Source organism: Xiphophorus hellerii, chromosome 9 (genome assembly GCF_003331165.1).
Source record: "Xiphophorus hellerii strain 12219 chromosome 9, Xiphophorus_hellerii-4.1, whole genome shotgun sequence".
Lineage (NCBI taxonomy): Eukaryota > Metazoa > Chordata > Actinopteri > Cyprinodontiformes > Poeciliidae > Xiphophorus > Xiphophorus hellerii.
The window spans coordinates 23,426,647-23,444,413 of NC_045680.1; the positions used below are offsets into that span (position 1 = coordinate 23,426,647).

At 42.6% G+C, this 17,767-nt stretch overlaps 2 protein-coding genes across 4 annotated transcripts in view; both read left to right on the forward strand.

Annotated features, from left to right (window-relative positions):
• The first annotated feature begins 208 nt into the window (after positions 1-208).
• Positions 209-2,067, forward strand: psmb11b (proteasome 20S subunit beta 11b). The gene has a single exon (XM_032572798.1). The coding sequence runs from the start codon at positions 417-419 to the stop codon at positions 1,584-1,586; it is 1,170 nt and encodes a 389-aa protein (XP_032428689.1). The 5' UTR covers positions 209-416; the 3' UTR covers positions 1,587-2,067.
• A 3,999-nt stretch (positions 2,068-6,066) lies between these two features.
• The window catches only part of LOC116726155 (cadherin-24-like), a 50,219-nt gene continuing 38,518 nt past the window's right edge, over positions 6,067-17,767 (forward strand). The window contains exons 1-2 of one of the 3 annotated variants that reach the window (XM_032572732.1): positions 6,067-6,227; positions 11,943-12,685. In XM_032572732.1, coding sequence (XP_032428623.1) covers positions 12,068-12,685 — 618 coding nt within the window. In that variant the 5' untranslated portion in view covers positions 6,067-6,227; positions 11,943-12,067. Of the gene's footprint in view, positions 6,228-11,942; positions 12,686-17,767 lie in introns of those variants that run through there. The other 2 variants (XM_032572733.1, XM_032572734.1) reach the window with 2 other exon arrangements.

Consider the following 17,767-nt stretch of genomic DNA (forward strand, 5'->3'; position numbering starts at 1 on the left):
GATCCGTAGGACTGCTGCATCAAAGAGTCGGAGTTAATTTAAAGTGCTCGAGCCAAGGCTTCAACATCAGCCCACGCTCTCTTTGGCCTACGCCCACACAAGACTTTGAAGCGATCTGATGTGAAAAGCAACCTGATATCACAGCCAAAATTAATTACCCATGGGCTATTGACTTTATGTGTTTCAAAGAGAATGAAACATTGGTAATGATGCGGATGGGTTGTTTGAGTGACCACACAGAAACATGAGCCCGACCTTCTTGTCTATATAAACGATGATTACTGCGAGCATCGCCGCGGGCTTCAGACGTACAGTCTCTATTAGACGGCTGACATTTGACTGAGGGCTTCAAAGGCCTAGCAAGTTATTTTAGAAGAGTATTTTCAAGGCATTCAAAACTTTGCAAGTTTTATTCAATGGCTTTGCAGGACTTGTGCAATTTTGGAGATATCTTTCAGGAAAGTGTAGGCACTGCGAGAAATGTAATGGCAGTTGGGCAAAGGAAATCTTGTAGCTATGCAACTGGTGTGGCCTTGAGCAATAGCACAAGCCTATTCCATTTTTATATTCCAGAAGCGTGTTATCTGGATGAAAGCCCGATACAGTTTGGGCAAATCAGCACAATGCAGAGCTCAAGTGGAATCCCATCTCAAGAAACGCTCCCAATACATTCCTCTTTGCCTGAAAGTCTTCCTTTCACTTCCTCTCAAGTCGTGCCACTTCCCTTCCCCATGGCTCATGGGACCACCACCCTAGCTTTCATGTTCCAGGGCGGCGTCCTGGCTGCGGCAGACACTCGCTCCAGCTGCTCGGGGCTCGTAGCGTGCCCGGCCTCCCAGAAGATCCTGCCCATTCACAGCCACTTGGTGGGCACCACTTCGGGAACCTCGGCTGACTGCGCGCTTTGGAAACGGATCCTCTCCAGAGAGCTGCGCCTCTACCAGCTCCGCTACGGACGGCGTTTGTCCACGAGGGGGGCCGCCAAGCTGCTCTCACACATGCTGCATCCTTTCAAGGGAACCGAGCTCTGCGTGGCTGCCACGCTGTGTGGGTGGGATGGAGGAGAGCCGGATGATGGATGTCGTGACCACGAAGGCTCAGAGATGGATCATGGCGAAAGCAGAGAGACTACAAAGACTCCAAAGGCTCACCTGGAAAAGACTGCGGGTGCCCCTGGTGAAAAGGTCTCTGTTTCCAAGACTCGAAGCTCTTCTTTCACAAAGCAGCAGTGTTCCAGGAGAAAAATAAGTTTCTCTGGTCCCAGTCTGTTTTATGTATGCAGCGATGGCACTCGCCTGGAGGGATCGCTCTTTTCTGTGGGCTCAGGATCACCCTACGCCTACTCCATCTTAGACCAAGGGGTTCGGTGGGGCCTGACCGTGGAGGAGGCCACATCAATAGCAAGGGAAGCTGTGTACAGGGCCACCCACAGGGATGCGTACTCTGGGAACTTCGTGGATGTCTATCACGTCACTTCAAAAGGATGGACTCGTAGGACGCGCGAGGACTTGAAAGAGGAGTATTACAGAGAAAAAGAAAGACGAAGACTTGAGAGGGAGAGACGAGGCACGACTTTGTCAGGGTAAAGACGAGAAGCAAACAAAAGGAAACATCAGTAGAAAAAGAAAAGCAAACACCGGGCTGTATTTTGGAGAAACAAGGCTGTATCTTTGGAGCAAATGCTAAATTAATGAACAAGACAGGCTGTCGCATCCTCCAGGCTATCTCTCTGAAGATTTGGGCATGCACATTATTCCATTTAATAAACAGCTGATGTTTTGTTTGCAGTGACGATAAAAACTGCTCTTGCAGCGTTGAGCGCTGCTGGCTGCCATTTTGATGTAGATGTCAAAGGATTATAAATCATTTCATCTGGGATAATTACCACCTACCTCTTAATGTGCTTTAATCACAGAAACAAGAGAGAGAAGCAGACAATGAGTAGTGTGAGGACCTCAAGTTGAGGCCTGTTGATGTATTGTTGTGTGTGGGGAAACACATTAACTCCAGCAATAAAAGAGCAGCGGCTGAAAACTGATTTGTGCCTACTGTCGGAACACTTCTGAATTTTCGTTGACGCGTCAATAAATTAATGAATACATGAGGTTTGGCTGAACTTGCCTGTTGGTTTTGTGTGAGCGCCGCGCTCGTAAATACAAGTTATTATTATTCAAATGACAGTGACTCTGCGGAAAGACGGTGAAAGAAATTGGGTGGTTAATCCTATCGTGAGGTCACACCTTCTTGAATTTCTAGTGAAAATACTGGCCTAGAGGTTCCCACATGGGAGGCGTTTTATGGCACATGGGCAAGCGTTGCTTGGAAATCCGTTTTCCCATAAAGATGTGATGAGCTAATTCATACGTATTTTGATTTATTGCCTGTGACAAAAATTTAAATGGTGAACATATCCATATGTGTGCACTCAGCGTGTCTATATGCTATTAACAGTGTAAAATAAATCACACGCAAGGATGCCTGACAGCAGCACGAGCAGAGATGTCCTCTCCTACCAATGTCTGATCGACTGCGTCTGTGAGAGTGAGAAGGAGAAGCATTATTCACCCATCTGATCTATGATAACCACCATTGGAAGGCCAATAATGGAGGGATTATTGAGCACAAGCAAAAAAAAAAAAAGGAATACAGTGGCTTGCAACAGCATTCACGCCCCCTTGAATGTTTCACATTTCGTCACATTACAAGCACAAACTTCAGTTGACAGGGCAACTATTCATTCTGCATTGCACAAAATTTGGCCATTTTTGAGAAAAGACCTGAAAACTTGTTTGCGGTTTTCCAGGGGTTATGCAGCAAAAGTGAAAGAAGGTGCTCTGGTCAGATGAGACCTATATGCCACATTATGGCCTGCATAAAAAAATGTATGCAGGTCATACATCTACTGTAATATACAGTACAATATATTACTGTACTGTAATATACAGTATGTGGCAGAAAACACACACTACTAACTACCCTGGCAATATCTTCCAAACTGTAACACATAGTGGTGAGCATCAGGCTGTGGGAATGCTTTTCTAAAGCAGGATAAGAAAGATTTTTTGTTCATTTAGCTCCAATTCACAACAAATGCCATCTGAAGGCAAGACAGAGCAGTTACATTTATTTACAGAAATATAAAAGAAAATCAAATAACGTAGATGTAAGTTAATCTAGAGTGGACACCTGATTCTGGCAGGGTTAGGGACGGCAGCCGCCTGTGAACAGCTTAAACTCCGTCTGAATGACAACTTGTGGCAAGAATTGAAATCTGATGTTCACAGACACTTTGCATCCAGCTAACACTGAGAATGTTACGATTCAGAGAGCCTTAATGCAACCCATATAGCATAATAGAGCAAAAATAGGAAAAAGCTCAAGGGGTATACATACTTTAGGAAGGCATAGCAACAAAACGGATGGTTCAGTCTTGAAAGCTGGTAGGGAGAGACCCATTTAAAGATTGAAAAAAAAAGAACACTTAGGTTTAAAAATCAAATGAGCAGCAGACGTCTTCCAACAAAAACGGAGGGATGAGCTCTGAACATGTTTTGCACAGTGCACTCTCAAATCCTCCCTACTACTCCTTGACCTCACTTTGTGCCTGCTCTGTACTTGGCATTAATAAACCTCTGCACACTGCTGGGTACAAGAGATCGGACAAGTGCCCTTAGGGTTATGCTATCTCTTTGTAACTTCCTTTGAGGATCTCTAGTTTCCCAGTTACCGCAATGACTCAATCAATCTTGACTGGTCAAGACTGCACTTTCTGAAGGTACAGCATTCTTAAGTAGTCTTGCTCCGAGGCCTTTTCAATGGTACCCAAGTTGTTCCTCATGATAAAAACACAAATATTTCATTATAGATTAAACATGAAGCAATCCAATATGTTGGCAGACACAAGCTGCAGATGAAATGCAATTGAAAAACTGATAATCATCAGTGTGATTGCCACCATAAAAGCATACAGGCGTGTTTTAACACATTGCCAAGAAGGAAAGGTATCGGCTATGAATTTAGAGAAGCAACAGTTGCTGCCCATAAACCTGGGAAGGGTTAAAAAGGTCATTCTCCTACAATCCCAGTTACAATCTCCAGTGAGATTATTCACAGCTGAAAACCGTGGATGTCCAAGCAAATTCACACCAAGGCCAGCGTGTACAAAGGTGACAACGGAAATGATGAAGATGTTGTATTTGACTCAGTCGTAGCTTTAACCCCACTGAAATGCTGTGGTTGGATTATACTGTAAGGGAGACATGCAAAAATAGGCTGACACCTTCAATTAACCAAAGCTATGTAGCAACAGAGTGACCCAAAAATCCACAAATTGACGTGGAAACAAAAAGCTCTTGAGGAAACGTGTCTCTATAACTAAATGTGTCTCTACAGGGTACTGGCGTGTACTTAGTTTTTTACAGATTGGGTTTCAAATGTTTTCTTCATAAATGATGACATGGTAGTATCTTTTGTGCAATTTTGATAAACTTGATAGCTTGCTAATTTGTAGAATCTGGTAAAGATCAAGTTTATGCCTTTAAATTTGAAAGAGGGTGTACTTTATCTTTACAGTGGTTGCGTGTCTGTGCTAAGATTAACTAAATGAATCATTTAGACCAAATAAATCGGTGTGGGCAACAGATATTCTTGCCACAAGAATATGCAGCCAATTGTGCTGACAATCTTCCCCGTCTGTTCCTGAGTCATGGCGATACTGAAGTGTCCACTCCTAAAATAGGATGCAGCACAAAAGCTTGACAAGGGGGATAATTAGAGTCAACCAGATGACATCTTTTAAGCAAATTCAGAAAGCTGTTTGTCGTGTGGGACCCTTAAATATAGAACTAAGTGCCAATTTTCTGGCGACGCTTGAGAGGGGTAGAAATAGGAGAAGTGCAAAGTTTCTGATTATGATTTTGTGCACGGGTTGCGCTCTAGTGGATTATAAGACACAGCAGAACATTAAAGAAAACATACACTAATCAGGCCAAACAGCTCCCCTGCTCCCACTCCCACATTTGTTGCCAAAAAAAAAAGAGTACCTTGAACACTTGTTGTTTGGACTCTTGTAGAAACTTCTGGCAGGTGTTCTGTGGTATCATGCACCAAGATGTTAGCAGCAAATCCATGAAGTCCCATAACTTGTGAGTCAGCGCCTTTAGGAACCGCATTGGTTAACCCTGCCGGTCAACTGAAGATCAATCAGTTTGAAATCTGGGAAATCTGGAGGGCAAGTTGGCACCACATCCTCATTGTTATCCTCCTTAAACCATTCCCAAAATGTATTTTGCTGCAGGAAACACTCTCCTCCTGAAAGGACCTATTGAATTCGGGGAATACCTTTCCATGAGAGGGTGTAAGCAGTCGGCAGTAATGCTTAGATCACATGCGTTGAAGCAAAGGTTAGGACAGACACGGTGTTTCCCAAACATTGCCTCTGCCAGCTTGCCTTTTTCCTCATAGTGTGTATCCTGGTGCCATGTGTTTGGCAGGTAAAAGAAAACGTCGTCCATTGCTGCTGGTCCAATGGTTAGCATGGACATCCTGACAGGTCTGTCAAAATACAATAGCCACTCTCCATTCTGACACTTTTCTATGAGAACCAGCTTCTTTGGAAGAGTAGCTAATCCGGGTCAGGCCTCCTCAAGTCGCTTTTGATGGACCCTGGCTGCTGCAGACCAGGACCCTCCCACAAGAGTTTCGGCTGGTGCTTTGACCGGGATGTCTGTCACAATTTAGACATTGTACTGACTCACTCAAGTCTTTCTGCTAGTGCATTTTCCCTCCAGACAAGATCTTCGCAAGCTGCCTTATACATCTGATTCACAAACAGGTTACAGTGATGAAGACCTTATAAGTGTTATCAGATTTTTTTTAAAAATTAAACCTGCAACCAATTGAAACATATAGTTATGGGTGACGCGAGACAGTTTATCCTGTCTGTGTTATCCAGTGGTCACATCTGTCAAAAATAGAAGGCTTTTAGTGTAGCTACGGGTCTTTTTCTGTGGCAGTTACAAACTAATGGAGAGCGGGGAAGAGAGAAAGGGGGTAGAAACGCACAGCGAGGGAGGAAGCGAGGGATAGACAGAGCGTGAGGGAGACTGGGCTAAGTGGACAGACTTCACGTTGAGCTCGCATGAACCTCAGCATCATTCCCCTCCTCCCGCCTCGCTGGACTCATTTCAGCTGCGTTAAACCGCAGGAACTCCGCCGCGGAGCACACGGTAAGCTCTCCCTTACCCTAATGAATCACTTCTTTTTTAAAAAAAAAAAAAAAAAAAATGAAAGAAAGAAAAAAAAATCCTCACAGTGAGGTGGCAAGTTTCCAGCTAGTCGCTCGTCTAGTTTAACGCTCGCTTGTTAAATCTGCGGGGGCTCCTATCTAAACCAGGAGGCGGTTTTTACAAAGTGTTTCACTGTCAGTTTGAATTGGAGCACAGACGCAGCGTTTGTCTCCACGAACATGTGCGAAGTGTTTAGGTGGAATCTCCGTCGGCTGGGTGAGGGGCTGTTGAGAGGGCGCAAACTATTATCTTTGGTTCAGCGAGCCGAGCGCCAGCGTCTGACGGACGGCTCGATTTCATTATTCATTTATTTATTCATTGGCAATGTTTGTGTGCGTGTATGTGAGCGCGCGAGCTCGCCGTCCGTGCACGCGCGGCACTCTCACCTGCCGCGTGCGGAGACGCGCACTTTCCTCCAAAAACAGCTTCCTCAGTGAGCGCGTGGACGCCGGTCATTTGCCGACAGCTGTATTTTTTAGGACGTCGCGTTCATTATAATAGTTAGCCCAACTGTGTTTAATCACATTAACATGCATCAAGTAGGTCATTTTCCCGGTCTGCTCTAACAAGACAAGGTCGCGCTCCGGGAGCTGTTTATTGTATCACGATGCTAATAATGGTTCACAAGTGACTGCGTGTGTTTGTTTTTGTCTCTGTGGGTGTGTGTGTGTGGGTGGGTGGGTGTGTGTGTGTCAGGAGGCTTTGGTGTGTAACCCAGAGCAAAGAGAGGCTGCAGTGAGGCATTGTAGGTTATTTAATGTCCTTTGTTTTACTGTGCCATGTTTAAATAAATAAATAAAACTTTTCCAAATTTTGCCACATTATGACTGCAAACTTTTATGAATTCTGTTGGGATTTTATGTGCTAGATCAACTCAAAATGGCACCTAAGTGCAAAGCAATTGGAATCACAAATATGCTCAAACATTTTCTTCAAATAAAAATCTGAAAAGTGTGGGGTGCAGAAGAGGTATTCTGACCCGCCTCAATGTCCATAGAACCACCTATTGTTGCATTGTAGGCCGTTTGGGTTTTGTCTCTTTCATCCTTTTATATAGACATTTCAAAATAGTTCAAGAGCAGTCAGATTGGACTATATATGTTTTCAAGCCGTACATCTGGACATCGACTATTCCCATCCTTACATAGGTATGAAACGATTAGAATTTAGTCTGAAACGACAAAATTTTTACTAATTTAGTAATCGATTAACCGATAACTGGTGTATGCAGTCTCTAAAAAGGCCATCTGATGAAAGAACAACACACTAAAAGCAGTAATTAAGCCCAACCTGAACCAGAATATGCACATTTTGCATTCAAGATAAAACGTCTTTGGTCTGTAAATATGTTCCACCCAGAGCTCCTCAAGTGGCAAAGCTTTATCTTCACCTGGTTAAAATTCTGTAAAACAAATCCTCTATTATGCACCTTTGGCTATCCAATTATTAATCATTTAATTGACAAAATAGCCAACAGATCAGCCTGACACTATATTGATGTCAATTCATGCAGAAAGTCTCGAGCTTTTCATATGTTGATATTACAATGATTATTATTTTTGGACTGCATATGGATCCTTTGCTATAAACAATCAAGTGTAAACAAAGGAATGCTGTGTTATTTATCTACAGGCTGTAAAATGTTTATTGTATTATTTTAAAAATAAGTAAAATTGCTTGTTTGCATGTTTCATTATATTTCCAATATTGTACCAAAAAAAGTCTTAAGTGGTCAAATGAAAACTGCGGAACTTGATCATTTATCCAATTAGCCAACTAATCGTCAGGATAATCGATTACTGAAATATGTAGTTAATCTCACACATGAAGGTGAACCTCCTTCTTCTAACAGTTTGTTCTCCTGCTGAAGAAAGGTATGCCCGTAACATGATGCTGCCACCTCCATGCTTCACTATAAGGACGTTGTGCTAAGATTCTCACCCAGAGTTAACTTTCCTCCACACATACTACTTTGCTTGTAGGTCAAAAAGTAAAATTTTAGTCTAATATGAGCAGAGCACCTTCCTCTGATGTGCTCCCTGCAGCTTCTTTGCAAATTGCAAATGTTTTTCTTCAAGCTGTGGAGTTCTTCTCGCCACTCCTCCATAAAAACTACATTTGAGAATTGTACAAATAGTCGCTGCGTCAACTGAGTTGGGGGGGGATTGTTGGCGCGCCTCTGGAGTTATGACAGGCCTCTTGGCTGCTTCTCTGATTGACGCTCTTCTATCCCGGCTTGCTGGTTTAGGTGGGCAGTAGGGTTGCACTTGCGTCATACTCTTTCCACTGCTGGACGACGGATTGATCAACGCTCCGCGAGACGTTCAAAGCTCCGTGTTTACTTGGAACAAAGCCTCGCTTTAAAATTCTCCCCGATTTGTCTGCTTCGTTCCTTTTTTCTTCAAGTTGTAGTTGTTTTCTGCTTGTGTTCACTAACAAAACCTCTGAGGCTCTCAGAGAACAGCTAGATTTATTCTACACACAGTTGGACTATTTACTAATTAGGTGCTTCTGAACTCAGTTGATTGAGCTGGATTTTATGTAGGGGCATCAGACTGAAGGCAAGGTGAAAACACACAAACAAATGAATGCACATTACACTTTTTATATTTTTATTTGTAAAAAAAAAAAAGGATGAGAGAGAGAAAAGCCATTTATCATTTTCCTTCCACCCCAAACTTACTCCCTACTACTGCGTTGAATTGATTTATCACATGAGAGACCCATTAAAGTACATTGAAGTTTGCGGTTCTAATGTTCGGGGATCAAGTGCAAAGCACTGTAGGTATATCATCCTTTTAGGCGTGGAGGTGGTTTTATTTGACAAATAAAGTACACGACTGAACACTTCGTCAGCACAATGAGTTTGCTGTTGTATCACTTAAGCTGTCTGAGTGTCAGACCTTGACAATAATGAGGAGACTGATGTGCTGAGTACAGTGTGGCTCTCTTCACCCGTCCGATTTGGATGGACTTAAGAGATTTGCCCGTGTGCACTGAGGAGGGAAGAGACTGTGGGGATGGATGAGAGGACTGAGGGCATTAAGACGAATGGTAGAAGCTGGGGGGAAAGAAAATAAATTTTAAAAAAAGCAGGAGATGTGCAAATGGAGCAGAGCCTGACCCCCTCAACACACTCCTACCCCCATTCCAAAGTACTTTCACCACCACTCACCCCCTTTGCTCCCTCCATACCTCCCATTCCCCTCTTTTTCTCTCTCCCCCCCCCCCATGTAAAAGGCCCGACATGCACAGGCTATTTTTAATAAAAATGAAATAGCCTTGTTGCAGTGAAGCGACTCAATGCAGAGTGGAAGTGAGACTGAAACAGCGATTTGCAATTTGGAGCTATGTCACCACTCATCATTCCATTCCGAGCCAGCAACAGCAAATCGTCCTCGCGCTTTCATCCTCTTTCCTTGCCTTACACTAGACACACACACACACACACACATCTCTCTAAAGACTTCAAACAACGTTGAATGACATGTACTGCTGGCAACGTGGGCTTTGGAGTAAAGCTGGCAGAGAGGAACGTACGCCGCGAGCTCAGTCTCTGCTAATGCACAATAGCTGGGGAAGACAAAAGTGTTTTGGAAGAGCCACTTCTTGGATTTTTCAGCGATTTTTACTTTCTTTTTTTTTTTTAAAGATGCTGGCAAACAGATGTAGAACATCAGGCATTACATGTGGACGTCTTGTGTAATTGGTGCACGTAATGAAATGAGATGTACAAAAAAAAGAGGGCAACTGAAAGGTGGGTTTCCTTTAGAGGGAATTCAAAGCAAGAAGGGCGGAAATTACTTTATATACCTCATGATCAAATGCTTACTTGTTTCAAGTGGGTCAGTATTTGGAGAAAGGGGGGAGAACGTTTCAATATCAGTGTGGATAAATCAGACCGTGTTACGGTTCTCATTATGCTGTACTATCAAAGGCTGCTGCACTTGTACAGGGACGCTCGGCCTTTAAGTGAATCAAAGCACATGCTTATCTGGACATGAGAGGAGCTATGTTCTATGCCATGTCAGTCTTTGTTGCCGCCGTGTCGTGGGAAAGTATTTGTCATGGTGTAGTCAACAAAAATAACCTGAATGCATACAAAAACCAGTCTTTCAAATGATTAGCCATTCATAAAAGAAATAAAGCAGTAAAAGCAACCTGGCCCTACATAAAGTACTGTCCACCCTTTAAATCTTGAATTAACGTATAAATATTCTGCTTTTATGAAATGCTTGTTTCACTATATAGTCACACCTCACAGCCTGAGGTCTGGAAAGACAAGAATAGGACCTGTCTGACAGCATGAAGTATGCTGAAAAAGCTCGATATCATGCCTGATCTAAAATATTTAACGACACATGAGAAACGAACAGTCTGGACTGGGTTACGGAGATATTTCTGACGGCCCTTGAAGTGATTCTGTTTTACAGCATCAAATGTCTCCAAAAAGCCACAGATTGTGTGCCATTCTCAAGAAATTTAAGAGATTAACCAGATGAAGTATTCCCAGAGAGTGTGGCCATCCAAAATGACTCCTGAACATCGCAGCACATCGAACCGAAAAAACACCAAGAAACCCAAGATGTGACTGAATAATACAATCCTGTGAAGAAGAGTTGCTGTTGACTTTGCAGAGAAAGGAGCCAGAGCCATGCAAAGAAAACAATGGAAACCACTTACCCATATGTATATATATATATATATATATATATATATATATATATATATATATATATATATGACTCATATGCTTTAGCTCTATGGAAATTATAATGCACGCTTCCATGTGTGCACAAAGGTGAAAGCAGATGCCAGAATTATTCCGTTCATGCCTTGAAAAAGTAAGTCAGACTGATGGATGCACACGGGACAAAATGGGGTAGGGGGAGAGAGAAAGTGCAATCATGCATTTTCAGTTGAGTCTAGTTACTGACACCTTCCACTGCATCAAGCGTCTCAGATCAATGGCCCCGCTCGTATCTGACTCGTATGCAAATGAAGCGGAGATCATTAAACTTTTGGGAAATAAGAGCAAGTCATCGATTATATTATTTATGAGCCTAATTAATCTCTGAAGGGGGAACTTCTTCCTCTATTGGGCATTGTAGCATGCGGGGGGGCCGTCTTTGGGGACGGAGTCAATCAATTCCTGTCCAGGCAATTGTGTGTGACAAGGCGCAGTAAAGTACCTGAGCTCCACCTCTTCGCCGGGCCCTTGGGCTCTAAATTAATTGAAAAATTCAAAGTCCTCACACTTACTTCTCTCGTCTGCCGATGAGATCAAGAGCGAGATCCACCTGCGACAGCACGAAGTAGCTCTTCCCCTTCTTTCTTTTTGGTAAGAGTGGGGGGGGGGAGGTACGTTCTTATTGCACCACTCTGTAGAAGAAAAGCACTGCTATTTTTACTGCAGCTGGCAGAGTGCTCAGATGAGCAAACAAAGCTGCTCAACAAACAGCAGAGAAACATTCATGTAGAAATTTGTCTTAAAATACCAACCCCCCACTCTCTCCACACCACCCTCTGCGTTAGATAATGAGTAAGACGTCAACTTTTATGCGTCTTTTTTCCTCCTTCCGTGTGTCTCGAAGCACTTGCGAGCCATGTTAATGAACGTGTTCCACATCGCGCTAATTATGTCTCCTCTCTTAGGTGATCCCGGGCAAGCATGTGCGCCGCATGGAAATGTGCGAGGGAAATATCCGAGATGAAGGCGGCGCGCTCTGAGGAGAGGCGAGGCAGAGAAGTCAGGAAGAAGCAACTGGAGTAAAGCTGTCATGATCCGTGAACGCCTCGCCGCGGCGCCGCACGTGGCGCTCTTCTTCCTCTTCCTCTGTCGGGGGGAAGGCTGCGGCGTCCCGGAGGCCTCTGGCCTTTCAGAGGAAGACGAGGACATGCGAGCGACGCCAAGCGAAAAGCAACAAGTCTTGCCTCACCCGGAGTCCGCAGGCGTCTTGCTTGATCAAATCAAAGAGCCGGGAAGACACGGCCGCGACGCCGAGGCTGACGTAACACCAATCCCGAGCCTGGCCTTCCAACCACTAAGCGCCAACCACCCGGTCGACAAAAGGGACATGCTGAGCCGCCATGAAACTTCTGCTACATCCTTTATGTCTAAACTTAGAACAGAAATCACTGAGATGGGTAGCAAAACGAGCGGTTTGAGTAATGGGGACGATGGCAGTGTAATTGATGGTGACTCTCTAGGACCAAGTTCAGAGGAAGAGGCGTACTCTGTCAACGGAGTCGGTGAGGTTCCGCCTGGAAGGACTCGGGGTGGCTCTGAACGGGTCGAAGACCCTCAGTCGGGCCCCCGTCGCCGCAGGAGCTGGCTCTGGAACCAGTTCTTTGTGATCGAGGAGTACCGAGGGCCCGAGCCGGTGCTCATTGGGCGGGTAAGCAAATGTTGTAAACACTCTGCATGCCCGTGTGAATCTCCTGCATCTATTTGTGTGAAATTATGTTTGTAGTTTACTCCTCAGGGCATTACTTTTTTTCTTTTTTGGCAAACACATTTTTGTCATTGATATAACTCATGTTCAGAGTAATTTAATCAAAGCAAACACAATTGGCCGCGGCGTTTGGTAGAGGCATTTGTATGTTTGCATTATCCATGCTCGGGAAGTGCACAACTTTTCACTCAGTTTCACTCCGTGTTCACTCGCAGCGCGTCTTGCACTCAACGTCTCTGCTTTTACGCTTCGAGGTTTGCCCGATGGACTGTGACATTTCCAACCGGAGCGGAAAGGGGAGATTGTATCTATGTACAGGGCTGCGGAAGAAACTGTTTGCCCTCATTACAAATTTCTTCTGTCTGTCTTTTGTGCCACTTTTATGTTTCAGATCATTATAACAAAATGACCTGAGTACAAATAATGTGACGTTTTCAAGTGATGATTTGTTCATGGAAAAAACAATCCATACCTTGTTGAAAAAGAGGCATACTCTGTCACCGCCTGTTGTTGAACAATGACTTAACTGTGATGAACCTCGTGTTTCTCTGGGTGCATTCACATCGAACTCTATTCCGTTTTGTCTAGGAAGTCCGGTTTGTTTGGAAAGGTGTGAATGCGTACTAGTAGGTGTTAAAACACCCTTAAAGAGTTCAGTTTCACCAGCCACAACCAGACTCAGAATAAGAATACAGAATAAACCTGTAGAATCAAGAGAGAGCCTAAATAAAACTTGTCTCACAGCATAAAGTAAGCTAAAATATCACAAAAAGCAACACATCATTCCCAATTCTAAAGAAATTCGAGATTAGATGTGAAGACAAACTCATTGGGCATTTTTGAGATTCAAAAATGGAGAAAACATGGAACAAACGTAAATCTTCCCAGGAGTGAGCGGCCAACCAAAATTACTCCAAGAACTCAATGGAGATTAATCTAGGAAGTCACAAAAGAACCCAGAACAACATGTAAAGCACTGCAGACTTCACTTACCTCAGTTAAGGTCAGAGTTCATGACTCACAACTAACATAAATACTGCTCCTGAAAAACATTCCCATTTGTAATGCACTTCGTTAGGACACCAGTCACATTTCATCTCCTGTGACTTCTATCACTAATTTGCACCTAGGAACTGTTGATGGTTTCACTGGACAAACTGTGGAGAAAACAGTAAAACAAGTTTTGGGGTTTTTAAACTCAAATTAATTGATACATCAAAATTCATATCCTGATAAGAAATTTATCATGATAAGTGATAAACGATATGATGAATGCCCACTTTTGTCTCTAAGTGCCCAAAAAACTATTTTTTTCCCAAACACTGTATGTCAGGAGTGCCCAAAGTCGGTCCTCGAGGGCCGGCATCCTCTCCCTGGTGGTACCAACAACCTCTTCAGCATGTCAATGTTCTTCTTAGGCCTTCTAACGAGCCGTCATTGGATCCAGGTGCGTTAAACCAGGGAGAGAACTAAAGCATGCAGGATACTGGCCCTCGAGGACCGACTTTGGGCTCCCCTGCTGTACGTGATTTCTCCTCTGTTTTGTCTTCAGCAAGACTGCATTAAAATAAACAGTTAAACTCAACTTGTACATTAGGAAAGAACCCTGAACTGTCGCCCAAACATTGTTAGCCATGCTTGGCTGAAGTGGTAAAATTGGTGTGCCAACACGGGTGTCATTTAGACCGGGGCACCCTGGGAGCACATCCCCACCACTCTCCGAAATGGCCCATTTCGTTTCCATTACTTTTTAAAAGCATAATTTGTTAAAAATGCTCTGAAAAGTGGCTTGTGAGAAGAAGCGCGGTTTTGAGTGGAAGCACATCTCCCTTGGGTGTGTGAGAGAGGAGGACCTGCATGCTATATCAGCCGAGCCAAAGTACACGCCACAGGCAGCAGGGTATAATAGCCGATGTCAGAGTGTCCAGAAGCACTCATAGGTTACGGAATATTGGCGTTAGAAGGACTACAGAGAAAGTTCGGTGTTTACAAAACCCCCGCAAAAGTGTCTTTAAAACCCCTCCACTCTTCATCGCCGGAGCAGGCTGGAAGTTTGTAGCCAGAACATTCAGACCGACAGTGTGAGGATGGAAAACAAGAGAAACACACAACTGCTATCAAATACGGCTAATTCAATCTTGATTGCATTACATTTAGTCAAGCGCTCCTGAGTTCATTCTTGCTAGTCACCAATATAGACAGTACAAGCACAAGGCAGTTTTTTTTAATAGCGGTAAAAGTTAATGGTAATTTATTTTTTTTAGAAAGAGGCAAGAAAACAGGAGATTCATAAGAATTAGAGGATATTGAAATATTAATGGATAATAATTGAATCCCCGAGTTTTAAAGGTTTAACAAACCACAAACTCAATTAAACTCCTAGTGTTCCTAATGCCAGCAAATATAAAAATCTCCGTTTTTATTGTGTTTTCTTATATAGAGTGAATGTTTCATAAATATTAAAACATGTTTTTATCTTTCATCTGTGCACCATCATTCAGCCTGCGCTGTATATTAACATTGATTAAAAACACAAGAGAATCACAGCATTTACACAAATATCTATAATAGAAAAGCATGACATGATCTTTTATTTTGAAGAGGAAAAATGAACATGTTTTCAGATTAACCTGTTAACTGGCGGTAAAAAAAGGGGCGTGGTCAGTTAACAGGTTAACATGTTGACATAACATGTTGATAATTTAATACACGAGCGCATGCAAAACAACTGGATAAATGCCCAGTGCAGCATTGTGCACTGAACAGAACATCAATTTAGTTCATCAACAATTAATGAACTAAATTAATTGTTAGTTCATTAATCAGTCATGCTATGTGTTTGGGTCGTAAACTTGCTGTTAGCTGCTTAATGGACACGTTGAGTGTAGTTTTAAAGCAGAATGATGGGTGGAGGTCCAGACGGTTTACGTGCCGACGCTTTGGAAATATTTCAAAACGAACAAATTAGTCTCACCTGTAGAAGCGAGGGAAAAGTCTTCTTTCAGCCAGCTGTCCAGCAGCGTGTGGCAACAGGTGGGGAAGGGACGCTAACATTTAATGACTAAGCAGACGTACACTAACTGTTTTAGCTGATTTAACCATTCAAATCGACTAAAAGTGAAACTGTTCATATCAGTGCCATACAATGCTATGTTAGCAGATATTTAGTTTTAAATTCTGTAAGAATCTAATGGTGCTAAATAAAAACTGAACTAACCCTTTAAGGTTGACCTTTGAATGATTCCAGTTCCTACAATAACTTACCTGAACACAAGAAATCACATAAAACAACTACTGTAGTGAAAATTTATTTGGGTGAATTATTTTCTGCAATATTTGACTTATTCTGAGTTTTATTGATACATTTTTACAAATGTTTATTTACCAAGTAAAATTCAGTCAGCCTCTTGTGGAAATAGGCGTGCAAGTGTTGTTCAGAGAGTAAACCGGCCAATAGTGAGTCACCATTCAGTCACTGCCAGATTGACTGGTGTGTCACTATGGTAACTTCAGACCTCCCAGTCCGCGCCGCCATTTGCTCAACGGTGAAGCTGGTGTAAACTGAATCATCTGTGACAAAGGAACTCCCATGTAAAGGGCGATGCTAAATACGCAGCAGATAAGGATGAGTCAGATCATCAGAACAGAAGAAACCACTTTGTAATCTCGCTTTGTTTTAAGAGTTTCAGTTTGGGGAGATTAGCTGCCGTGTTCTTGTGGATAATTTCTATCCGAGGGCTGAGAAGACGCAAACTGGGTGTTGATATCTGGTGATAATTATTCTTTCTCTGCAACGTTTTTTAATTCAACGTTATTGAATTATCACCCTGCTTAAGGCTGCGGTGAATAAATCAAGTTCTAGAACGCCATGATTGAGCCAAACCAAAAACAGAACGGATACTATGCAGCATTTAACATGGACTTTTAGCCATCTGTGTAAGAGAAGCAGTAGCCGTTACTTTCAGTGGCCACAAGGTTACTGCTGTCAAACATTGAAGTCTAAGACTGTGAGAGGGTTCTATTTAAAAAGCAGCGATCCCCCTGGGTTACCAGACATCAACATGATGTCACCGACTTGATTCTTTTTCTCTGATCAGTGGGCTGCGAATTATACTAAATCCTTTAAATGGATATTAAACCTCGGAGGCGTGTATTCTGGTCAGAGTTTGCACGCATCACGTTGGTCACCTCTGGCATCTTAGTGACACAATGTTGAACTTTAGCTTAGCTTCATGCTAAATGAAGCCTCACTCTTCACTGAGCCACTGTAAATGTCTCTACAGTCTGAGTGCTATATGTGACCAGTTGATTGGCGCTTATTCCCCTTTATGGCCTAACATGATATACAATGAAAGGTATTTATACCGCTTGAACTTTTTGACATCAATAAACACTAATTTTTATGTGTTTTATTGAGCTTTATGCTACTGATTAGGGGCCTGCAGAACTCTGTAAGAGCCATTTTGCCCTCAGCCCAGCAGAGTAAAACTTAAGGGCTGCAAATGTTACAAGATCTTTTATAAATATCTACCAATCTATAAAAAAATGTGTCCTCAAGTTTACACAAAACATCATTGTATTTCTAGTTTTAGATTTTAAAACAAAGAAAAACGTAAAGAAAAACTGCAACAAGGTGGATGGACACATTTTCTTTGGGATATTGATATTTTTGGAAAATACTACAAAAAAATCTTTTATTTCTTCTAAAGTTGATCTCTTTATATCAACGACCACTTTTTATATTTGGTGTTTTTATGATGTAGAGCATTTTGAAGTGTCTTGTTGCTGAAATGTGCTATCCAAATAAACTTGATTGATTGATTGTTTGGGCCTGTAATTCTGATTCAGATTCTGAAAAAGAACATCGTTTTCAGCCTCATGACAAAAAAAGACCTTCAAAACCTTAATGCGTGTTTTGGAGTCATTCGTTTTGGATATCTACTGCAAGTATTCCAACAAATCTGAAATTCTGCTAAAACCTTAATTATATGTTATATCTTTATTTAAATACATCCTTTTTGACGA

What these genes read in the sequence shown, in the direction of transcription:
- psmb11b (XM_032572798.1), top strand. Translation starts at nt 417, where the DNA reads ATGGCTTTGCAGGACTTGTGCAATTTTGGAGATATCTTTCAGGAAAGT.